The sequence below is a fragment of the Entelurus aequoreus genome, linkage group LG04 (genome assembly GCF_033978785.1).
Source record: "Entelurus aequoreus isolate RoL-2023_Sb linkage group LG04, RoL_Eaeq_v1.1, whole genome shotgun sequence".
Taxonomy (NCBI): domain Eukaryota; kingdom Metazoa; phylum Chordata; class Actinopteri; order Syngnathiformes; family Syngnathidae; genus Entelurus; species Entelurus aequoreus.
The window spans coordinates 47,972,766-47,998,649 of NC_084734.1; the positions used below are offsets into that span (position 1 = coordinate 47,972,766).

Genomic DNA, 25,884 nt, shown 5'->3' on the forward strand with positions numbered 1-25,884 from the left:
GTCCTCTCCAAGGTTTCTCATAGTCATTCACCGACGTCCCACTGGGGTGAGTTTTTCCTTGCCCGTATGTGGGCTCTGTACCGAGGATGTCGTTGTGGCTTGTACAGCCCTTTGAGACACTTGTGATTTAGGGCTATATAAATAAACATTGATTGATTGATTGATGAAAGCAGGGTACACCCTGGACAAGTCGCCCCCTCATCGTAGGGCCAACACAGACAGACAACATTCACACTTACACAATTGGGCAAACAAATTCTGCAAAAGGTTTGCCCTCAACATAAAAATGCTTAAATGCCTAAAAGTATCATTAGTAAGGTACAATTTCGTCATAAGATGAGATGGGGGGGGGGGGGGAAAGAAAAAAGTAAACAATCGGATCAAGCTGCTCAGCATCCAGCTATTTATAATTAATGATTGCTACTTAGCAGAAATTAATAACAGCGATAAAGGAGGGATTCCTCTATTTATAATTGATTTTAAAAATGACCTCAGTCAGAATAAAAGGAATATGTTATACATTTTATACAGACATTTTAAAAGTGTCAAAATGTGACCATTCTTCTTCTTCTTTTGGACGTCCGTCGTATCCACGAAGACGCATCACCATCAGCCAAAGAAAGTTATGTTTGATACTTATGGTAGTGATGGTGGCACCAACACCAACCCATTTATTAGTAATCTTGATATTATCTATAATTTTAAATGTTTCGGTTTTCTCAAAATCCCCAACTTTCCAGGAAATTCCCATTAAAATAAATGGACACTATTTTTTTAATTCCACAATTCCCACATTTCTAAACCGATTCAAACAACTGAACCATCAACACATTCTAGGATTTCCCAGAATTCCAAATCCCTATTTCCTCTATTTGTCCTTTCTGCTTCTCTTTCCACATTGTTCAACCTATTCCACCATCAACATATTCTACATAATCAGGACAACAAAGTTGCCTAGTCCCCCTACCTATGGTCATTTTTCAATTGCAAAGTGTTGCTTCAACATTTCTCGACCGACTCAAAATTTTTCATACCAACCCATTAATCTCAACCTGGGCAATTGTGATATATTCCAAAATCCCCAGTTTTAGAAGAATTGCCAAAATACCTGGAAATTCCCATTCAAATGAATGGAGTATTTCTCAACTGATTCAAACCATTTTACCATCGAGACATTCCGCTAGTACGGGACAATCAAAGCTAACACTTTCCCGAGTTCCTTAAAACATTCCGTTTTCCCCCGGATCCTTATTTAAAAAGTGTTACTATTTCAACTTTTCTCGACCGATTCAAACATTTTAACAACACACTCAGCTGATTCAGGACATTAGTGCTCTTTTCCATCTACCAAAAGTTCCCAGTTTTCTCGAATTACCTATTCAAGTGAAGGGAATATTTTTTTTCTGAGTTCCACAATTTCTACATTTCTCAAACGATTGAAAAGATTGCAACACCGACCTGTTACGCTCATGAATTGTGTTACATGGTGGCGTCTTGGAAGTATGCTAACTGTTCCAATTTTATACTGACATTTAAGCTATTTTTCCCCCTAATAAATGGATTTCGCTACTTGACACCATTTTAGAAGTATGATAACGGTTTCCCTCTCAGCATGCCAACATTAATAAGATTGTATAAGGTTTATACTAGCATGTAGCTAGGTACCTGGCGCCATCTTGGAAGTATGCTAGCTGTTCCCGATACCATGCTAACGTTTAATACTAGCATTTTAACTAATCTTGTGCTTTTTAACCTACCGTACAAATCAGATTTTTTTTTTTTTACCTGGCACTATGTTAGAAGTATGCTTACTGTTCCCCTGTTAACATGCTAGCATTTTAGCTAATGGGATACACTTAGAGCTAAAGTTCATAGATTGTTACTTTGTAATCCCTTGAAGTATGCTAACTCTTCTAACTATACAAACATTTAGCATTTCAAGATTCATACTACAATTCAGTTCAGCTTCCGCTCTTCACTTCTCAAACCATGTTTAACCTTTAAACTATTTCAACTTTCAAACCCCTTCTACATTTTACCAGAATGTCAGTTTAGCTTCAGCTCTTCCAAATTGAAACCTTTTCAACAATTAAACCATTACACCAGTTCTACATTCACCCTACATTCCATCAGCGTTTCATTTCAGCTTCAACATTGGAGCCTTCACACACAATTTCTACAGAAATTGCTTTATCTAGTTTCCTTATTGACTGTAAATGTTAACAATCAAGAATCTTTAAAGTGTGAAAAATGATCATGTCCAAAAGAAAATGCAGACTTCTCCCAACCTCATTCCAAGCAATCCTAATGAATTGTCTTCACTTTGCGTCTCCATCATATTCATGTTTGACGGCCATGTAGGCGCCTGCGGCTTCCGTGTCCATCACAACTCTTCTGATTGGTTGCTTGGTCGACGATGTGCAGTTTTCTGTTGGTGGCGGGGCTTCTGCTGATAGGCCGCTGCCGCCGAACACGTCTTTGTCCACTTGGAAACGTGTTTGACAACCTTTGACAACCTGACACAGACCTTCCGTCTGCTGCTGCAAAGTGCAGATGGACTGAACACAGAAAAAACATCATGACTTTTCTTTATCCTGTGCGTGCGTGTGTGCGTGTGTTGTACCTTGATGACCTGCCTGGCCTGTTTCACCAATGCAGGCGCTGCAGCGGCCACATCTTTCATGAAGTTTACTGATTAAACAGGAGAGCATTGTTTGGTCACATTGCTGCATTTATGAAAACAGATGCATGTAATTACCCGCTGGAGGGTCTGTGACCACCTGCTGAGGTCTGACTGGTTCTTCATAATGGCACTGTACAAAAATTATGACTCTTTCAAAAGTTTCAGGACAGCTGTTGTTATTTTGTGTCAACCCAAAATGGTTAATTTCAATAAATAAGCTTAGACAAAGGAGACACCCACCAGGAGTTTGCGCTCAGCTTTAAGAGCCTGGACCACATAAGGCAGGATGCGTCGGGGGTATGAGCCTCTTCTGCTCGTCGTCTCAACGATGGCGTCGTCCAGCTGTCCCTTCAAGTCATCACCGTCGTCCTCAGCTAACACAAAAATAAGGTTAAATCAGAATAAAGTGCATAGATTGTAAAAATATGGAGTGTCAAAAGTAAAAATATTAAATAAATAAATCTTTAAATGAATACTTAAATATGTCATTAACTTATCATTATTGGAATTAAAATGTGTTTTTTAATGTGCCATTATCTATTCAATACAAAAGTACATTATTAAATAATTGTAATATTCAGGCCCCACTCACACTGCATACCAAATTTGATTCTTGTCCTCAAGTGACACTGATGTCTTTTGCCCGTCTTAACATTTTAAATCTGATCTTTTTGCATCAGACTTGGGCCACATCAGGAGGTAGTCCGAATCCGATTGGAATCTGATTCTTTCAAATGTGGCTGCAGTCTATACAGAAATACGACCTGAATGCCAATTACGTAATTCATGTGAGCAGGAAAACGCCGCCCGCCAGCGGAAGTGGATACGTCATCACAACATCCGGTTTCAGTGAGCAAAGTACTTTTTCGGCGGCATCAGTAGTCAATAATGCACAAATAATATACTATATGTAATACGTCAAGATATATACTTTGATTCTGAAGAAATAGCAACGACTTAAAGACCGGAATTTACGCTCTGGCTTATTTGCTTACATGTTACGTACATTATGTAAGTCGTTTACGTTAGTGTTTTTAATAATAAAAAAATCAGCACAAATTGTTTTATGTTAGTATTTTATATTGTGTTCCTAAGTTAATGTTGCTCATTAATTGTGTGAATGCTCCAAAGCATTAACACAAATGGTTTTCTACACCAAGATTCATCTATTTATTCTTATTATTAAACTTCAATTTTTTTATTCTTCTTCTCCAGATTTTGGCGTGTTATACCTTCCACATTTTTCACCCGATTCAAACCGTTCCAACTTCAAACTGTTCAGCCTATTTGGGAATCACGGGCTTTCCCTTAACAAATTCCAAAAATTCCCAGAATTCCAGCTTTTCCGGGAAATTTTTCTCATTCAAAATGAATTAGCCATTTTTCAAACTTCCACCATTTCCACATTTCTGAACTGATTCAAACCATTCCACCTTCAACATATTCCACCATTCTGGAAATTCAAACCTCCCTTTTTCCAAGTTCCAAAAAAATTCCTGGATTTTCCAGAATTCCTGCTTTTTCAAAGCCCTATTTCCACCCTTTTTTCTGGCGACTGCTCCTTCCACATTTTTCAACGCATTTCAACCGTTCCAGCGTCAAAACATTCCTCTTAATCAGGACAAAAAACAAAGTTGTTTTTTGAACTGGAAAAATTCCCGGTTTTCCCGAAATCCCAGGATTTTCGTAATACCATTTCTCAATTCCACCTTTTGCTACTTCAACATTTCTGGACCGATTTGAAAAATTTAATCACCAACCATTTCAACTCATTCAGACCATTCAAGTTTTTTACCATTAAAATTTTTTTTCCCGCTTTTCAAATTGTATTTTTTTAAAAATTCCCATTGAAATCAATTGGACATTCTTCAAAGTTCATCTGATTCAAACCGTTCCAACTTCAAACTATTCAGCTTGTTCAGGAATTGTGTGCTCTACAACAATTCTTAAAAAAATTCCCGGGTTTCCCATTTTTTTGTTGCATTTTCCCCATTATAAAATGAATTGGCCATTTTTCTAACTTCCACAATTCCCACATTCTTCAACCTATTCCACCTTTAACACATTCCACCATTCTGGAAATTCAAACTACCATTTTTCCAAGTTAAAAAAAAATCCCAATTTTCCCGAAATTCCCTAATACCATTTACTACTTCAACATTTCTTGCCCGATTTAAACAATTCCAACACCAACCAATTCAGCTCATTCAAGACATTCATGCTCCTAATCATTTCCATAAATCCTCGCTTTCCCCAAAATTCCCAAATTTCCAGGAAGTTCCCATTGAAATGAATGGGACATTTTTACAAAATGCAAAATTCCCACATTTTTCAACCTATACAAACTATTCCAACATAAACACCTTCCGCTCATCCTGGACATTCAAACTAACACTTTCCCAAGTTCCAAACCAAATTCCGGTTTTCCTGGAAATTAAAACTCTTCAACATTCAAACCATTCCAATATTTAAACCATTTCAGCGTTTAAACGATTTCAACATTCATCCTACATTCCATTAGCATTTCAGTTCAGCGTCAGCTTTTCAACATTCAAACCATTCTAAATATTCTTATATTTATACTACATTCTGTCAGCATTTCACTTCAACTTCAGCATTGGAGCATTCACATGCAATTCCTTCAGGAATTGCCTCTTCTAGTTTGAATGTATAATTCTTTATTGAGTTTATTTACCTGTAATTTTATTTTTCAGTCCCAAACGGTTCTGTCATGACCTGTCTTCACAGGTCAGACTTTTTATATAGTTTTCTTTATGTTTTAGGTTTATTTCCTATTTTGCACTTTTATTTTCTGTTCTACTTCATGTGTTGTCCTGCAATTACTTTTTCCATTGCTTTTTTCAAATGTTCCTTAATGTTAAAAAAAGATGCAATGTTATGCAGAGGTGTACTTATAACATTATTATAGACAAATTACACTATTTATAGTCATGGCTAGGGATGGAAATCGGAAACCGGTTCCCAGTGTATCAACTCCTTGGAATCGCTTGCAATTTTGTCAAGCGATTCACTTATCGATGCTCCCGGGTGGGAATGACGTCAGTACGCAAAGTGTGCACTGCGTAGTGACGTCTGATCTCAAGATGGTGATGGCTGGTCGAAACAAAGTAACATTTTACAAGAAAAGATTGCAATAGGGCTACTTTGTAATAATTATAACGCTTTTATTATAACGGCTTTTCTGCTATCACTTTTCGTATCATATTTGTACAGATTGTATATGCTGATGTTCTGTTGTTGTTGCTGCTGCTGTTGTTGTTGTCTGTCTTATTTACATTGTGCTTTTTTTTAACAATATCTCTGATTACTGCTCACTGCAGACTTTATGAGAGCCAACAAACATAATAAAACATCACTTACTGTAAAATGTCTGCTGTCATTAGGAGGCCGAATGCCAGGATGTTAATGTATTCCCATTTAGATGACGAATGACTCATAATCCTCACGAACAAAAAGGCGGGATGTAACCAAGCATCTTTTCTTGTTGTTCTTGCCTTTTCCGGGGCTAATTTGGTTGTCAAAGTGTACCAACATGTGGGATTATTTCCTCGTTCTTCTACTATACAGGTGAAAGGCTTGATTTATGATCTACAATAAAGTTTGACGAGCAAGAAAACAAGAAAGTAGCTCATGAGTCGATTATGTCAAACACGCAAGCTTGTGATCACGGCGTCGCTATAGTTTGTCTGCGTTAGCGCTTATAATAACAATATCACTAATACTTGGTTAATATTTAAGTCACAAAATGTAAATGGAGTATTGTTGGCCCTTTTTGGATTGTTATTTATTGGGTTTTATGGGCAGAATAGAGGACCTCCAATTGGGTGTTATGTTTATTTACAAGTTAGAATGCATTAAAAAATAAATGAATTTGTCGCCATGTCTTTCATAATGATTGTGAACGTAAAATTCCAAAAAGTGCAGTTGCTCTTTAAGAAAAGACCTAGATATTTTTACATAAATGCAATTTTATTGTCAGAATGTCATCAGAGAACTTTTTTAAGCGTTTTACTTGGATGCATGTCATTTATTAGCCCAAAACTTGGTAAAAGTTTTATCTAAAGTTATTTCAGGTTGTATTTTGGAGTGAAATTTACTAGCGAGCACACAAGTCGGAGTCTTCTCACTCGTTTTTGCACTTGCACTATGAATGCATTGATCTGATCACTGACCGTATAGCGCAGGGGTGGGTAATTAATTTTTACCGGGGGCCGCATGAGCAACCCGAGCACTGCTGGAGGGCCACATCGACAATATTTCAATTAAATTTTGCTCAATATTATTTTTGATATATACCGTAAGATAAATAATAATAATTAATAATAATAGTAATACTTCAACATAGTGTGTGTAACAGCATTCCATGACTAATTTAAATCAATTAACATTAATAATAAATGACAGTAAAATAAGCACACATATGACTGAGGAGTCATAGTGTAACTTTGTGTGGTTTTTGAGTTATCCGACTTTTTGTGTGGCCGTAAACGCACCAGTGGTTTAGTGCTATGCATGTTGGTGACAGATGACAAGTTGGTTTTGGCCTGGTTTGTACGGCAGAAAATGACTAGTTTTTTGAGATAGAATTGTTTTACTCATGTTTTTGGTGTGGTTATGTCCGAATATAAACAGTTTTGCTCAATAAAGTGATCGATATAATTCCTGTCCTCGAAGCATCTCGATAGACGTTACAATAATTGAACGGTGTTCAATTGAACGGTGTTGACGAACACCGTTAGGGCCGCTTGTTGTCACTGTCACTCAAAGTTGCATTGCAAAATTACATATCAATCAATCAATCAATCAATGTTTATTTATATAGCCCTAAATCACAAGTGTCTCAAAGGGCTGCATAGAATAAATATGTTTATTTTGTTTAGAATTCAGATGGGATTTGATTTGGTGCGCGGCATATATTTGCTGCGCGCAGCAGACGCTTGAGCAGTGCGCAATTGCGCAGGCACGCACCTTAGAGGGAACGTTGCTTTGCAGTCCATGTCTTGTTGAAAACACGCCATTCGTCATCAACTTTTCTCTTTTTAGCGTCTCGGGTGTAAACCGTGCATAGCTTGTCGCTGCATGTGCACCTTCACTCGCAGGTTACACACGGACACACGCCCATTAATAATACTTTTCAAAATAAAAGCAGCACAGTTGTATTGCGTGCACGACATAGAGGTTTTTTCAACTTTATTTTGTAATTCACTCACAATCACACACACGCATACGTCCACACGGAAGTAATACAAATAACGATTTTCAAAACAAAAGCAGCACCGTTGTATTGCACACTCGACATAGATACTTTTTAAAATTTATTTTGTAATTTATAATTGGCCTCACGCGGGCCGGACAGGGACGCACAAAGGGCCGGATGCGGCCCGCGGGCCGCAGAATGCCCAGGTCTGGTATAGCGGATAAAGTAATAGACCTTCTATGGTCAAAATAAATTGCATGATTAATCTAAGTGTGTTCAGGATTGAGACCATTTGTTGTGATTAATCTTTAGTTAATACTAATTACTAATAACATGTGTTGTTTTTTTGTCTTTTATTAAAGAAAATATACGCCAATTATGCAACATATATGATGCAGTCATATTGACCCCTTCCCACACCCCACTATATTGGCAATCTGCTGGAAACCCTGAGCATAAATGTTTCGAAAGACTTTGGTAGTTCCAGGCTTCAGACCAGGTCATTCATTGGACTAAATTTGTGCTAGCCCCGCCCACTGTGTCTAATTATTATTTCAGGTTCATCAAATAATAAAGAAATCATTAAACCATGAAATAATTAATTAAATCATAAACTAAATAATAAATGAATAAAATAATTACATATATGTATCAATTCCAGTTACAATATGTAATGACACATTTAATATTTCAATATTTATGTACATAATGTTGTCCTATTTGTCCTTTATACAAAAGGTCATGTTTTGTTGTTTTTATTACCATCTACATCCGGGGCATCCTCCCACGTTTGTCCATTCACTAACACGTTTTGATGGACTGCAGACTCAAAGTTCTGTTGAATAAAGTAGGATACATAATTGTTATGACTTTGTTGTAATATCCAGACTGTTGTGTGTATTTCATATAAAAAATACATGAGAGGGCACAAAACACAGAGTGCATGGGTTTGTATGTTTTGCCATGTATAAAGTTGGATTGGATTAATCGCGGTAACAATTGATAATTTAAGAGAAGTTCCAGAGTGTTCTCCGTCGCCTTCATAATATAATAATCATACACCATGTATGTGAGTATGTGCAACAAGCACTTCTGTCGTTTTTGTACTTTGAATGTCAAGCATGTTTTCCAAGATAACTTTTCCAACTTACCGCCAGCAGCTCCTGAAGTAAAACTTGCTTTGTTTCCTCAGCAATTCCCGCTTGTCCATCGAGAGCTTTTTTTAAAATGCCTTTGTACAAATTCATCTGCGCTATAGCCTGTTTTTTAGACGTAAGTTGTACTCCGCATTCTTGATTTGTTTCATCGACGAGTAAGTCTGTTCTATCCACTGGTTCCATTTTGCCGCCTTTTGTTTGACGGGAAACTTCCTGGTCTCTTCTTCTTCTTCTTCTTCTTCTTCTTCTTCTTCTTCTTCTTCTTTTCTTCTTCGGTTTAATGGCAGTTGGCAAGCAACCTTGTGGTGTGCATTACCGCCACCTGCTGATATGGAGTATGAAGCGAGCTGGAACTGTCACGCCAATGTTCTTCCCATTACAAAAACCTTCCTACCCCCCATTTACTTCCGGGGTCATTTCCGCTTACGTCATTTCCTCTTACGTCTTTGACAGCGATCGATAGCACTTCGTTTGACTCTTTTTTATAATACAGCGTTAACAAAACGTCCGTATTAATCGGACAAGTATTAATCTGACAAATTAATTTGAGGATATTCCTGACATAATAATACATAATAATAAAGAAAAACCTTGGGTATTTCTTCAAGACTTTAAAATGAGGCAACAAACTGCAATGTAAAATGTTTTTTTATTGTTTACAAATGTAAACAAACCGCTTGTCCCTTTTTGGGGTCGCAGGGGGTCGCTGTAGCCTATCTCAGCTGCATTCGGGCGGAAGGCAGGGTACACCCTGGACAAGTCGCCACCTCATCACAGGCAGTTACTAATCATGATAAACAATACATCAGATATTTCAAGAAGTTGTCCTACCCTTCAATGCCAAAGCGCTCCATTAGAAGGACACACCACCAACGCCGGATTGACTGCATGTCCAGCTAGAGCAGATATAACAATGAGTTCATTATTTTTACCTCTCTTATTTTGAAATCTTTTAAATATCTAAATACTTACCACACTGTAGTGAAAAGTAGTGTCCGTACAGAGCCAGAGGGAGTACTAAAAATAGAAAATAGTAATTTTTCTGAGCACATGTAATAATTGTGTAATGAAAAAAATATTTCTCTACTTTGTAATAATCTACTAAATTGATGAAAAGAGCCGTCAATATCAATACTCGAAATGTGATAAATAGAAATATATCTGGAAGCAATAATTGCAACCAAATATTTTTGTAATTTGTTACTGTGTTTCACATCATTGTGGGGGAAGTTTAACCTACTCTTCTTCTTTAAAAATGCTCAACTTACCATGAGCATGAAAACACCACAGTCATTCCCCGAGGTCTGGCGTGGGATCTCCTGGTAATACACATTAGCACCATGAAAATGTATACAGCCTTTGGGTTTACTACAAGACATTTATATTTTATAGAGTAATCCTATTACCTGCATGTCTTTTCCAGTGAGCTCACTCCAGCTTCCTGGGACGATGTGCTGCGCAATGCTCCTGCAGTAAAAAAGCCAAATGTGAATAAAATAAAATGCAATAAGCCACTTGGCATATTTAAACATGAAGACAAATTGTAAATAAACAAGTGAAAATTCTATTAGAACACTGCCAAAGCATGAACAAAATCACGTTTCACCAGTACTGGTCCATGACTCTGTGGTAGGGGACCCCTGTTGCACACCACTGGAACATGGCTAGAATGGGAACATAGCCGAAAGAAGAACATGTCTAAAACATGAGCATAGCGGGGAAGGGAAAGATGACTAGAACAGAACCATAGCCAAAACCAGAACATGGCTGGAACAAAAAGTGGCCAAAATGGAACTGTGGCCAGGATTATTATAAAGGGACCTAAAGATGGCTCTGTACACCTCATCACCAAAACCAGATGGCCAAAGGGCAAACTGAGAGTCCAGCAAGAGAATTTCTCTCTTTGCCGGCCTCAACACCTATAATGGTCAATGCAGAAAGAGGCATAAATAATGTAATTGCACAAGAATTATAAGATATCTCCAGTATTTTTCTTTTCAACACTTACACAGAGAAGGTAATGCTCTGGCCCGTTGTGCTTGCTCCACGCTGGGAAGAGGAGTGCATCCTTTAGATGTGCATCCCTCTGTAGTAAACATTTATGAATATTTTAGAAAGAAATTTCAGATTAGTGTAGCTATTATCATTCAAATTTCATTGTAATCACTGGAAGGCTTGACATTGGATCGACGTCTTTGTGCTTCCACGTTGGTACAATATACATGTTGGCAATGAAGACATCTTTGCCCTGGAACAGTTTTGAATCCAAAAACATGAGGATATGTGAGGTTTTATATTAACCATTGAATCAGATTTTTTAATGACCAAAAGCAGCCTCTGTTGTGCAGCTCTAAGAAATCATACATGTCTCTGAGCAGCTTCCTGAAGCAGCTGGAGGCAAGCATTTCCAATCTGTCATCACATTACAGATGTAACAAAGTTATACATATCCATGGAATAAGCAGTCAAATGAAACAAACATAACAGTTACAGTACTGACCGTGGAGTCCATGTCTCTGGACAACCCGAGAGACCAAAACTCTTCTCGGGTTAAACACACCCCTCCCTCTTTAATGATCAGCTCCATAGCTGGACGATCGCAGGCCAAAACATACTCGAGCTGTTCATGAGAAAATTTTACATTACTCGACTTGAAGATAACCTTGGCCACTTCACAAAGCAATAAATGTATATATTTTTAATCATATACTGGCTCCAATGTCAAAATTTTACTCAATTTGAAACCTGCTCACCAGTTGTTTCTGGTCGGGGTGCAGCTCCTTTTTCCAGGGTGATGTGGGGCCAGCATATGTATGGTCCGTGAAACAATGACACTGGACATGTGTCAATCATACAAATAGTTAGAAAGCTACATGTATGGACACATAAACACTTTTTTTCTGAAAAAGTACCTCAATTTCCTCCTCCGATGATGAAGTCAGCATTTCAGCATCTCCTGGAAGCACAGGGGCTGAAGGGGAATCCTTTGGCCAGCCAGGGTGAGTCCCTAAATGAGAGAGGAGGCATATTATGATACAGGGGAGGGATATTAAGATCTCTGAACAAAAATGCCTGTAAACAGCATTCAGTTTGACATACTCGGGCGCAGAGGTTTCAGTGATGCATACGGGGTCATCATATGCTTGGGCTTTCCATCCAGGGTCTCCAGCCTAACCATATTGTTTGGAAGAACCTCCATAACTCTGTAACATCAAGGGAATGAGTTCTGGCTTGGTCATCACCAATATGACAATCATGAAACATTTGACCAGTAACGTTGTGGTTAGAATTCAATATTGCATTCAAGCATGTGAGTACATTCAGACTGAATTACAATCCTAGAGTACAATAGTCAAAGACCACCATTTAGTTACCTCTTTCTTGAATTCAGTGCCCTGGTGAGTGAGGATAACTTCAGGCAAACCATGAGTAAAGAAAATGTCCCTCAAGGCCTGTGGGGCACCACAGAAATTATATTAGTACAACTAATAATTACAATAGAATTGTGTATATAAATATATATATATATATATATATATATATATATATATATATATATATATATATATATATATATATATATATATATATATATATATATATACATATATATATATATATATAAATTATGCACTTTAGTGGCTTTTCCCCTTTCTGATTATGGCCATGGGGATTATGGCCATGGGTAAGTGAAATATAAAGAATACCTCCTTCACATTGGCTGCTGTCTTTTTTGGGAATGTTCTTGCTTCAACCCACTTGGTGAAATAATCGGTCAAAGTGAGACAATATCTGTTCCCCTTAGACGACTTTTTCACAGGTCCAAAGAGGTCCACACCTAGAGCATGAATTCCAGTTCTCAGTTTAGCAAATATTTGAATGTAGACTGAGTTTTTGTATAGTTGTGTGTGAAAAGGTGAGGGATGTGTGAATAAACCCACTCACCAACCATGTACCAAGGTGATACGACCTTGATGGGCTTCAGCTCAGGCGCCTCGGTCTTTAATTTTTCAAAGCGCTGGCAGTCAGGACATGTCCGCACCTAAAAGCAGTAATAAAGGGAAACATATTGTAGATATGATTTGATTCCACAACACTTTGCGACCTACTACTAACTACTAACCTGAGTGTTTCAACTAAAAATAAAAATTAAAAGCAAATATCTTCCTTCTAGGAGCTTGCTTACCCAATCCAATGTGTCCTTTGTGATGGACCGCCAATAAAACCGGGGAGCAATCTTCGCTTGCATCCTCCGTGGTCCAAAATGGCCTGCATGGGCTTCGGTTAACACAGCCACTTTCTCCTCCTCTGTCCAAATGACCCTTCTGTTCCCATGGTACAGGACCTCTTCTACACAGCACACACAATATTGTAGTGAAATGGTTTCAACAATAATGTTGATTTAAAGTACAGACATTTAACAGTATTATATATTAATTAATATTAGTGAAATGGTTTCAACAATAATGTTGATTTAAAGTAGTGCAGACATTTAACAGTATTATATATTAATTAATATTAGTGAAATGGTTTCAACAATAATGTTGATTTAAAGTACAGACATTTAACATTATTATATATGAATTAATATTAGTGAAATTGTTTCAACAATAATGTTGATTTAGAGTAGTACAGACATTTAACAGTATTATATATTAATTAATATTTTTTGCACGTTACCACGAAGACAGAAGTTCCCAGCAGCGGCCCTAACACTCCGCTTGAAATGTTTCGAAGCCTGCTGGTGTTTGACATAAGTCCCCTGGGAAAGATAAAGACGAATATCATTCAGTGACACCACCATTTTCAGGAGATTTGGATTCTATCGATTCTATCGATCGCTGTCAATGACGTAAGAGGAAATGACTATATTGTAGCGTTGAACGGGTTTGACAAATGTCTTTGCTTGAAGATGTCAAGAAATGCTGACCCAATGAACGATCGGTTCAACTTTTAATGATCAAGCCAATTTTAAACACACACACACAAGTGAAAGCACAGCATACTTAGTCAACAGCCACACATGTCACAGTCAGAGTGGCCGTATAAAAACAACATTAACACAGTCACAAACATGCACCACACTGTGAACACACACCAAACAAGTAGACAAACACATTTCGGGAGAACATCCACACCGCAACACAACATAAACACAACAGAACAGATACCCAGAATCCTTTGCAACACTAACTCTTCCGGGACGCTACACAGCCCCCACCTAGCTGGGTTCGTTGTCCCCAACAGCCCATGCGTTCATCACAAAGTCCCGCAAGTGCTGAGGCAACCGCCGTCGTCGACGCCCCTCTGATGGCGGCTGGCTGCTACCACTGTCTGCAGGTAGGTCGGAAGGGGGTATTACCTCAGCATCCTCGTTGCTCCTTGGGGGTATCTCCCTCTCCGGCAGGGTGCTTGACTCCAAATGCCCCCGGCTCTGGTCCAATGGCTGATATGGGGCCAAGCGGTCTCGGTGCAGCACCACCAGCCGGTTCCGAGGTGCCAGTCGTATCCGATAGACCACGTCGGACAACTTCTGGAGGACCTTGCCGGGTCCCACCCAGTGGCTAGTGAGCTTTGGGGAGAGTCCTTTCTTTCTCACCGGGTTGTAGACCCAGACATGCGCGCCTGGTTCAAAGTCCTGGCCTCGACTGCGGAGGTCATATGCCCGCTTCTGTTGGGCCCCAGCCTCCGTCAGGCTGGTGCGGGCAAAATCGTGGGCCTCCCGCAGCCGCTCCACAAGGTTGTAGTAGTAGTCCAGGCCCGGCGCTCCTCTCACTTCTGGTTCTGGGGCTGGGCCAAAAACCAAATCAACAGGCGTGCGTAGTTCGTGACCAAACATCAATGATGCAGGGGTGCAGCGTGTTGACTCCTGCACCGCTGTCCTGTAGGCCCAAAGAATGAGTGGGAGGTGTAAATCCCAGTCTCTCTGCCGCTTGTCGGTGAGAATGGCAAGTTGTGTGGCCAAGGTTCTATTAAAACGCTCCACCAACCCGTCGCTCTGAGGATGCAGCGGCGTGGTGCGAGTCTTTTTCACACCCAGGCGACGGCACACCTCCTGGAATACCTGGGACTCGAAGTTCCGTCCCTGGTCGCTGTGCAACTCCTCTGGAGCTCCGAATCGGCAGAACATCTCCGAAACCAATCTCTCTGCCGTTGTTGCAGCGCTCTGGTCGGGTACCGCATATGCTTCTGGCCACTTCGTGAAGTAATCCATGGCCACTAAGATGTAACGGTTTCCGCTATCAGTGACCGGAAATGGGCCTAGAATGTCCACACCCACTCGTTCCATGGGGGCCCCCACCTGGAACTGCTGTAGGGGAGCATGGGAGCGGCGTGTGGGGCCTTTCTTTGCTGAGCATGCATCACAGCGGTGGACGTGCATCTCCACGTCACGGCGACAGCCCGGCCAGTACAAACGCTGCCTCAGTCGGAGCAAGGTCTTGGTCACTCCAAAATGGCCAGTCCCTGGGAAGCCATGCATCACTTCGAGGACCTGAGGCCGCAGCACACGGGGCACCACGAGTTGGAGGGCAGCATGTTGTCCTGTCGGAGCTTCCCAGCGACGATACAGCAGGTCGCGAGACAACAGGAGGCTGTCCCACTGGGAGTACAGTGCTTTGGTCTCAGTATCCAAGTGCACCACTGTGGTCCATTCCGGCCGCTGCTGTGCCCCCACCCAGCTGCGAGCTCTCTCAAGCACTGGGTCTTGTCTTTGATGGTCGATCAATTGTTGGGGGGTGAAGGTGTCCAGGTCGACTGTGATGTCATGTTGCCTGACTGCAGCTACTGATGGGTCTGGCATGCACCGCTCTTCCGCCCGCTGGCAGAAACGACACGCCTCCTCACAGGGCCGTCTGGACAGTGCATCAGCGTTGCTGTGCAGGCGGCCTGGTCGATGAGAAATCGTGAAGTCATATTCCTGCAAGATCTTGACCCACCTGGCCAGCTGCCCCTCGGGTTCCTTGAAGTTCAGCAACCAGGTGAGGGAGGCGTGATCTGTCCGCAACACAAACCGTTGACCATAAAGGTAGGGTCGGAAATGACGAAGGCCCAGGACAATGGCCAACAATTCCCGACGGGTGACGCAGTAGTTCCGCTCTGGCTTGCTCAGTCCCCGACTGTAAAAGGCCACGACCTGCTCGCCGTGATTCCCTTCCTGTGACAGCACAACCCCCACACCGACATCACTGGCATCTGTATCGACCACGAAAGGTCGGCTGGGGTCTGGGTAGGCCAACACTGGGGCTCGGACCAAGGCCTCTCGCAGCTGTGCAAAAGCCTCATTGCAGCTGTCAGTCCATTCAAATAACTGTCCCTTGTGTGTGAGCTGGTGCAAGGGGCCAGCAATCGTTGCAAAGTCCTTGATAAATCTCCGGTAATAGGATGCCAGCACTCTCTCCATCAACCGTTCAAACGTGGCAGGTGCGTTGCAAAGCCCGAACGGCATTACCTTGAACTGCCAGAGTCCTTGAACTATTGTGAACGCTGTCTTTGGTCGAGCTTCGGCGGCCAACTCCACCTGCCAATAGCCACTTCGGAGATCCAGAGAGCTGAACCAGGAGGAGCCAGTGATGTAGTCCAGCGCATCATCTATGTGCGGCAACGGGTAGGAGTCCTTGCGGGTTACATCGTTGAGCCGTCTGTAGTCGACGCAGAACCGCCACGAGCCGTCCTTCTTCTTGACCAGAACTGCGGGTGCTGCCCATGGACTGCTGGAGGGCTCGATGACGCCCGCCTGGCGCATCTCCTCGATTTTCTCCTGGGCAGCCACTCGTTTGGCAAGGGGAAGACGGCGTGGGTGTAGCCGGATTGGTCGTGCGTCTCCTGTGTCAATGTCGTGGAGTACGAGACTGGTGTGCATGCAGTCTTCATCTTTCGCTGCAAAAATGTCTTGGAAGGCATTCAGTAAGCTTTTCAGTCGCTCCTGCTGGGTGGTATTCAGGCCTTGACTGCTTCGCTCTAACAGTTCTGCAATAGCCTGCTGGGTCTCTATAGTAGGCAGTCTATTAGTAGAAGGGTTAGGTTGAGACTTCTCCTGGTCCACCATGAAGGCCGTAGCCGGGGATGGCTCTGTGGGGGCTGTCACTCTGCAGGCGCCTGGCTCATCAGTACCCTGGAGGGCAACTGTTTTCTCACCAAGATGAAGCGTGGCCCTAGGCACATCGACCACAGCTCCCCACATCTCCAACAGGTCAAGCCCAACAATGCAGGGGTCTTGAATGTCAGCCAGCCAGAATGGGTGTCGTCTCTCTTGGTCCGCCACCTTAATGCACACTGTCCCTTGGCCCAGCATGGCAGCCTTGCTACCGGTGACGGTTGTAATTCGGGCGTTGGTGATTGTCCAGCCTGATGGCAAGCTGCGCTGCAAGTGGGGAAGGACACCCGGCCGGATGATGGAGATAGTGGACCCCGTGTCAACCAGGGCTCTGCAGACTGTTCCATCAAGCTCACATTCCAGGTATAGCCCCCGGGCCCTGCTCAGGCGGCCCAAGCGCTGTGCGTCACATTCGGGTACAGTGGAAACCATCCCGGGTGTCAGTTCCCCGACACTGACACCCCTCTCTAGTTTGACAACACCTCAGCGGCAACGTCAATGGGGGCAGGGGCTGGACAGTGTCTTGCAATGTGGCCAGGGACACCGCAGCGGTAACAGTTCACTTTGGTCTGCCTTCTCTGGGAGAAGCGTGGCCGGGGCCTTGCAGTCACTTGGTCGGTTCCCTCTCGTTCGGTCTCGTCCCATCCAGCCTGGCGGACTCGCGGAACATCACGGCGGCCATCTGGAAACAGGACGTGCTCCACACGTTCGGCTTCAGTCAATGCGGCAGAGAGAGAGTGTTTGGCAAACAGTCTGAGATGTTCCCAAAGTCGTTCAGGCTGTAGACCACGGACAAAGGCTTGCACGGTGAGCTCTTCCTGTAATACTTCTGGAAACGCTGGGTGGCCCCTTCGCACCAGATGGCGAAGGTCCGCAGCATAAGCTCCGAGACTTTCTCCCAAAAGGCGTCGCCGCTTGTGCAGCTGCTCTCGTGCTTCGTCTGCATGGATTGGTCGCCCGTAACGTCGTCGAAGAGCCTCGCGCATGGCCCCCCAATCAGCCAATTCCTCCTCTTGTAAATCGACCAAACACTGTAAGGCTGGGCCTTCCAGGGACAGCGCCACATGCCCTGCGGTTGCCACATCAGACCAGCCATTCAAACGTGCTGCTAGCTGGACCTGGAGGAGGAAGGATTCAATAGAGCCTTCTCCACTATAGTGAGGAAGCTTTGGAGTGGCGATGCTTGGCCTGTAGTCATCTCGCAGGGAATTTGTGTCCACCATCACCGCAGGAGAGGCACTTCTTCGCCAGGCACTCCTTCCAACACGAGGCGCACTTCTTCCATCTGGTTGAGCTTCCAATCTTGTCCCATCATATTGAGCTTCCATTCTTCCTCCAAGTGGATGGGCCTCCCGTCCACTAGGGCGGCGCAGGTTCCTCTCATTTACTTGGTGGTGAGGTAGTTGAGCCTCCAATCCACCAGGGCGGCGCTTGTTCCTTTCCTCTTCCTGGTGACGAGGTAGTCGGTCTTCATCCGGAAGTGCATTCTCCCAGCACTTGATGAGATCCTCAAGCTTCTTTGAGAAAGCCATCCCACTTCTGACACCAATGTAGCGTTGAACTGGTTTGACAAATGTCTTTGCTTGAAGATGTCAAGAAATGCTGACCCAATGAACGATCGGTTCAACTTTTAATGATCAAGCCAATTTTAAACACACGCACACAAGTGAAAGCACAGCATACTTAGTCAACAGCCATAAGAGGAAATGACGTGCGTAAGAGGAAATGACGTAAGCGGAAATGACCCCGGAAGTAAATGGGGGCTAGGAAGGTTTTTGTAATGGGAAGAAAATTGGCGTGACAGAACCCTACTCTACGTTATTTTATATTTAAACTTGTCTTTAAAAAAAATATATGTAATACTTTGTACCCTAGGTGTTCTGAGTGCAATCCCAAAATATCTTCCACTACTAATGTAACTTCCTCTTTCGCAAATTTATTTCGCTTTCTCTACTATATTTCCTACATTGTATTGTTAATACATGCCCTACACTTTCTATTTCATGACAATAATCACACAGGCCTGTGCTATGTTTCCCTATCAATTTCAATGAACTATTTAGATATGTATGTCCTAACCTCATTCTAGTAATAATGTCTTCCATCATCCATCCATTTTCTACCGCTTGTCCCTTTTGGGGTCGCGGGGGGTGCTGGAGCCTATCTCAGCTGCATTCGGGCGGAAGCCGGGGTACACCCTGGACAAGTCACCACCTCATCGCAGGGCCAACACAGTTAGACAGACAACATTCACACTCACATTCACACACTAGGGCCAATTTAGTGTTGCCAATCAACCTATCCCCAGGTGCATGTCTTTGGAGGTGGGAGGATGTCTTCTTCCTTCAAATTTCTATTCCCTCCTAACATTACGTCTACTCTCCTCTGGACTTTGTAATACTCTCTACCTTTTTTTTCCTTATTCCAATTATCCTGCCACTTTTTATTGTGTTCTATCTTAACTATACTTCACTTCTGCTTAAGTTTACTGTGGTTGATCTCCATGTTTATTTCTGTTTTAGCTGTTGCTTTCTTTGCGCACCTATATGCTAATTCTTCCCCCCAACTCCTACATGAGTATGGAAGTAGAATTGTCAACTTATATATATCAATATGATATTAATACATATGCATACTGTATATTAATACATTTACAAATACAAATACAAATGAATAAATAATTTGTATAAATAAACACGTATTTGTAAATATATTTTTGAGATTTGAAAATATATACAAATACAATTTATAAATATAAAAATGTGACATACAAATAAATCAATCATTTGTATAAATAAACGTGTATTTGTAAATATATTTTTGAGATTTTAATGTAAATATGCTTGATTTTGTATTTGTATTTGTATTGAATTTCCATATGTGGATCGCTTTTTTGCTTTTGTGTCGATGAGACATTCCTACCACAAACACACTTAGAAGATTTCATTCTGGGTTCAAAAACAGCGAGGTCTTGTGTTTAATAGTATGATTAAAAAATCTAGCAAAAAGGATTTGTTTGGCATTGGCGTTGTTAGGCCTATTTTAGGGGGGCTCAATCCCCCCCTAAAATATTCTTAAGCCCCCTAAATAATTTGGTGTTAAAAAAAAAAAAAAAAAAATTTTTATTTTTTATTTTATTTTATTTTTTTTACAAATACATGCCGACATATTCATTATAAAGTGGCCCGAATATGACTTTAAATAAATAATCATATAACCTGTCATTATTCACTCAGTTTCCCCTCACTTCATAGCGTAAGGTAGAGAGCCCCTTTAGTGCGTCGGTATCCAATCCATTCCACTTGTTCATATAAAAAATGCCCACATCACTCAAAATCCAGTCCGCATTTTCTCTGCGACCTTGCTTGCGGTCCTGCAGGTGTACGAAGCACACAGCACTGCAGAACAAGAACGTGAACGGATGCAAAATGGACACAAGAAACTTTTTCAAGAAAGTAAGTAGTCACCACTGCTTGTAGTAAAATGTATTAGCTCCACTTTACACCAGGTCTGTGTATGACAAAAAGTTACATTCCCGCTCTAAAACAATGCTGCTACTTAGTTAGCTAGTTAGCCTGAAATGCATCATGAAGGTCCTGGTTATTTATAAAGTTAAATGTGCACTCTTTTTTACCATTTGCTATCTTTGGGGTTACTTCCTTCTGGAGCATCAGCTGTGTTTCTCACTTTACATATGGAGGAGAACAGGAGCTGAGCTCATTCACGTATGACTATCATCAGTAGATAATAATAATTAAAGATTTAAAGATTAAAGTACCAATGATTGTCACACACACACTAGATGTGGTGAAATTTGTCCTCTGCATTTGTCCCATCCCCTTGGGGAGCAGTGGGCAGCAGCGGCGCCGCGCCCGGGAATCATTTTGGTGATTTAACCCCCAACTCCAACCCTTGATGCTGAGTGCCAAGCATAATCACTCCACAACCCTTATTGACCTGTAGGAGTCAGGGCAGAGGAGCACAGAAAGTGAGAGGGGAGAGGCCTCTACTGGAAAGGTGAGTAGGAGAATAATGATACATAAAAGTAAATATTTAAACAGTTTTTTTTTTAAATGGCTTATCGATAAGCCATTTGTTTTATTTATTTCTGGGTGGATCGTGTTGACTATTGGTCCTTGTAATTGTCAATCATTCTGGTGACGTTACGTAAGGACATATATATATATATATATATATATATATATATATATATATATATATATATATATATATATATATATATATATATATATATATACTGTATATATACTGTATATATATATATATATATATATATATATATATATATATATATATATATATATATATATATATATATATATATATATATATAATCTATTTATATAATAGATTGTATTTGTATACTACTTTACATTTGATTCCAAATCTCAAAGTGCTACAGAATTACAACCATTGGCGTAATTAAGCCTATTTTGGCGTTGTAATAAATAAAATAAAATAAAAAGTGTTATCGATAAGCCATTTGTTTTATTTTATATATATATATATATATATATGTGACAATTAGGAGGACTAATAGTCAACACAACATCCTCTAGTATACCTTTAAGTTTTATATATATATATATATATATATATATATATATATATATATATATATATATATATATATATATATATATATATATATATATATATATATATATATATATATATATATATATATATATATATATATATATATATATATATATATATATATATATATATATAGTATATATATATATATATATATATATATATATATATATATATATATATATATATATATATATATATATATATTTATGAAAGACTTAATATGTATATATATATATATATATATATATATATATATATATATATATATATATATATATATATATATATATATATATATATATATATATATATATATATATATATATATATATATATATATATATATATAAGAAAAACCCAGACACCATCTTTGTAGTCATTTTTCTCCTGCTTGGACTTCCGACTTCCTTTACAATGAGTGAAGCTGCACGAAACCTTGTGTCTGCAATTGTAAATAATTTAGTTTTTAAGTTTTGTGTTTCTTGTAGAATCTATATAAAGTAATATACATTAGCCTATTGTTAAAATAATGAAAAAAACATCATTAAATATATTTGTTTTATTGTATTGTTACATTAATAGCTGTTGTATTATTACAGGATGGCTTGTTAAACATTTCATAGGATTTTCAGAGGGAGGAAAAACCAAGACATTTAATATAAACTGCAAAATGAATAAGCTTCAGCATCTGAGTCACAACAGAGTGATAGACCGATTTGCCACCCTTAAAAACAGACGGCATTCTTTGATGCTTCCATCCACCAAGTAATTGTTTCTTGTTGATGCTGTAAACAAAATGCCACTGTGTAAACCCATGTTTGTTGTTGTACTGAACACAGATTGAAAATAAACCGAATGAAATAATAATAATAACAATTAATAATTTATAAGTCTTTGTTAGCCGTTTGTGAAGTTTTGTGCTCGTGCGCTACGTTTGCTCGCATCCTGTGCATCTCCTGGGGGCTAAGCCCCCCCTGTCCTTAAAAGCTAGTGACGCCCCTGCTCCCAGCACTCCTGAATCACAGCCTTGGTTGGCTGTGAATCACTATAATACAGTAAATGTATCCAATTATTCATTATTAGATGCTTCCTTCCTGGTGGTGGAGGCGTGGCTGAGAGCGTGGTCAATATGACATAATCATATGATTTGCATAATTGTTGATGATGCATACTGTATGTGTATATACATATATATATATATATATATTTATATATATATATATATATATATATATATATATATATATATATATATATATATATATATATATATATTTGAATGCTAAAACTAATTTACATACATTTGAAAACAAGTCTGTGTTGTTAGTAATTAGTATTAACATATTTTTCTTATATTAGATTGTTTTGCTGTATTTTTATAATTGTTATTACTGTACAATGTAACACTGGCTGTGTACCAGTGGCAGGTGGAGTACAACTTCACTTAAAAAAGTGTAAATGTTTCCATATCAGCAGGAACAATGGAATGAAAGATGAAAAATGCTCTGGCAGAGTTTATATTTAAATTAAGATTGCTGATTCACACATGTTGCTGTCAATCAAAAAGAGATTCAGCCCAGTCAGGTCGCCCCTTTACTTTTATTCATTCGCTCAATGTCCGTGGCCGGGACTAAGTCGAGTATTCATCCAATGATTGTCTCGTTTGGCTGCAGCATTGTGACGCTACCACATCAATGAAAAAAAGTGGCGCCAATTTAGCTGTCGCCAAAATAGCTGATTCTGAACAAAAGTTGAACACATCCTGACGCATTTAGTCAATGAAATGCAACACAAAAGCACATATTTGACCACTTTTTTTTACATTTTAGTAGAAGCTGAACTTTTCTTGCAGTCTTTAGCAATCGCCACTGCTACATACATACCTGGCATGTTAGTACAAGACGGGGAAGAGAAGTCGGCAAGTCAGATCCGTAACTTCGAAACAAGGATTGGCTCTAAGGGCTGAGTCGGTCTGGCTGGAGGGCAAAGGAGGGCTGTGTGCGTGCCATGGTTGGAGGAGCCGCCGGCCCGCCGCCCAAGTCGCAGCCGCCAGAGCCAAAGTGAGGAAAAGCGGCCGCATGGATGGTGCCTCGTCTACTCCCGAGGTTCCACTCACATTTGTCTTACTTACGGTTGATTAAACTTTTTCAGTGGCCACATTTTCTGTGCATCACTAATCAATATATCCATTCATACAATATATTATTTTTAAAATTTGTTTTCATGTAAGGTGTGGCGGCTTCTATTCTGCCGTGGCGTCGTGCCACGGTCAGATACATATACGGTAAACTCTGATCTTAATGCTTCAGCTTGCACATCATCCAACTTTTTAATTTTCGATTTTGCTGCTGAGCAATATGCCATACATCCATAATCTAAAGTTGACCTAATGAAGGCCATATAAACTATTTAAGAGCTACACAACTCGCCCCCAAGTTCTACCTGACAAACACCTCATCACATTTATTACTTTTTTACATTTACACACAATTATTTATTATATGTGCCTTCAATGTTAACCGTAAATCAAATACCATACCTAAACATTTAAATTGCTTGGTTTTCATAGACAAACCAAGCAGTCCAGTTGCGATCGATTTAATGCCCTGAGATTGCTTACGATATCGCTACACGTAATTTTTCCAAATTATACCGTGGTAAATACCATTGCAACAGCTTTGATACGATAGAAAAATACAGTGAGTCATTAGATAAGAAGTCCCTTTGTCGTTATAAGGACAAAAACAGCCGTAATTGAATGTGAGGATCTTTACCAGATCGACAAGTCTCAGTGGAGCAGAGACCATAACATCTTCCCCCGATGTTTCATACCCGAACTTGGTGAACTACTTAATTTTTTAACCCAGCCAAATTTACACTTTGAAATACTTTAACAAATATAAGAGTCTAGAAAGCTATGCGGTTTGTTTATGGATGGTTTTGTGACGTTTGTGTTTGTCTATATAAACCCAGTGGACATTGTGTCGTCAAAGCTCGAGTAATGCACTTTCAGAAATCTTCACGACCGAAGTTGGACAGCTTGGATAATCACGAATAACCCCTGAGGTCATCTCAGCACATTGTCTGCAAGGCAGTATTGGGAGAATGTTGTTTTAATGTCGCATGAGTTTTGTTTTAGGTTGAAGCCACAGTCCGGATCAGAGAAGTCAGTATTTTTTTTAGCAAAACAAATAATATCAAAGTTCTTCGACTCAGCACATGAAGTTAATGCAAAGTGGTGCTGTCATTTATTTAATATTATTTTTTTAAATTACCTGTAATGATATGATCCGAAAAAACACAAAGCTGTTCATAGCATGCGACATTAGATTGGTTGATTGCAGGAATGAATGCTCCCCTTCCCGTTCCCTCTTCTGTTCATCCACTTCTCTCTGTCCAACAAGCTTAGGAATGCGATTATAGCTAGTTTTATCTCTACCACTTCGATTGTGGAAGTTGACAATCGCACAAGTCGTCGGCATTCTCAGTATCACAGGATGAATGATCAACAACTATTAGCGTGTTTACATGCAAAGCATAAAACCTGAAGCCCTCTATAGTAGTCTCCCCTCCTGTCAAAACGTGTTATGCATCTGCAGCGACTTTGACAACTCTGCTTCTCCTAAATGCTTCAGCAATACATAACAACTTTAATCTTTACCGAGAGTGCTTGGTTTTGACCTGCTTATTGCTGTCATTTCATGATATGTTAATGGTTTATCTATCCAATGGTTCATAACCTCCCTCCGGTCTAAAACCCCTATTTTGTCTCTTCTTCTGAGAGGTTTCTGGGCTGTGTATTTTGAAAATGTTTTAGCCATTATCCCTGCCTTACCTTTATTTGTTAACGCTATTTACTAAACAATTTTTAAAATTGGATATTCCCACTTTTTTGTTCTTTTTTTTGGTTTGTGCGGCCAACTTGATATGTGCATTACCACCATCTACTGGACTGGAGTGGGGTGCAGTTGCTATTGCAGAAACAAACAGTTGAACACAAGAGTTCCCACTGAAAAAAAGATATATAAAATCAAGAGTTCACAAAGAAAATATATAAATAAATCAAACCAATTGTTCCCACAGGTAAAAAACATTACGTAAGTTAAAT

General features: G+C 40.1%; 2 protein-coding genes across 5 annotated transcripts; both read right to left on the bottom strand.

The window, feature by feature from the left end:
• Nucleotides 1-485: 485 nt before the first annotated feature.
• Nucleotides 486-9,326, bottom strand: nsl1 (NSL1 component of MIS12 kinetochore complex). The gene is made up of 6 exons (XM_062043598.1): nt 9,053-9,326; nt 8,664-8,736; nt 2,924-3,057; nt 2,759-2,813; nt 2,624-2,691; nt 486-2,558 (listed from the first exon to the last, which is right to left on the bottom strand). Exons 1-6 carry the CDS (start codon nt 9,239-9,241, stop codon nt 2,319-2,321), a joined length of 759 nt encoding a protein of 252 aa, XP_061899582.1. The 5' UTR covers nt 9,242-9,326; the 3' UTR covers nt 486-2,318.
• A 437-nt stretch (nt 9,327-9,763) lies between these two features.
• On the bottom strand, nt 9,764-13,879 carry LOC133647870 (uncharacterized). 4 transcript variants are annotated; one of them, XM_062043600.1, is made up of 14 exons: nt 13,739-13,879; nt 13,245-13,408; nt 12,158-12,261; nt 11,971-12,065; nt 11,812-11,892; nt 11,559-11,678; nt 11,423-11,470; nt 11,226-11,306; nt 11,067-11,144; nt 10,665-10,722; nt 10,465-10,525; nt 10,327-10,377; nt 10,031-10,075; nt 9,764-9,954 (listed from the first exon to the last, which is right to left on the bottom strand). In XM_062043600.1, the coding sequence occupies exons 2-14, from the start codon at nt 13,331-13,333 to the stop codon at nt 9,912-9,914; spliced, it is 954 nt and encodes a 317-aa protein (XP_061899584.1). In that variant the 5' UTR covers nt 13,334-13,408; nt 13,739-13,879; the 3' UTR covers nt 9,764-9,911. The 4 variants fall into 4 exon arrangements, 2 of the variants coding, with proteins under 2 accessions (XP_061899584.1, XP_061899583.1); XM_062043599.1 differs by having other exon boundaries at nt 10,658-10,722; XR_009825793.1 differs by lacking the exon at nt 9,764-9,954 and having other exon boundaries at nt 10,465-10,977.
• Between the last annotated feature and the right edge of the window lie 12,005 nt (nt 13,880-25,884).

Bases quoted from the DNA above. Each gene is read 5' to 3' on its own strand.
- nsl1 (XM_062043598.1), bottom strand. From the start codon at position 9,241: ATGGAACCAGTGGATAGAACAGACTTACTCGTCGATGAAACAAATCAA. The intron at 3,058-8,663 runs GTAATAAAAACA...TTTTTGTGTTAG, and splicing joins GGATGCCCCGGATGTAGATG to CTGAGGACGACGGTGATGAC. The intron at 2,814-2,923 runs GTGGGTGTCTCC...ATTTTTGTACAG, and splicing joins AAGCTGAGCGCAAACTCCTG to TGCCATTATGAAGAACCAGT.
- LOC133647870 (XM_062043599.1), bottom strand. From the start codon at position 13,333: ATGCAGGCCATTTTGGACCACGGAGGATGCAAGCGAAGATTGCTCCCC. The intron at 11,679-11,811 runs GTGAGCAGGTTT...TCTCATGAACAG, and splicing joins ACCCCGACCAGAAACAACTG to CTCGAGTATGTTTTGGCCTG. The intron at 11,307-11,422 runs GTATGATTTCTT...AAACTGTTCCAG, and splicing joins AGGAAGCTGCTCAGAGACAT to GGCAAAGATGTCTTCATTGC.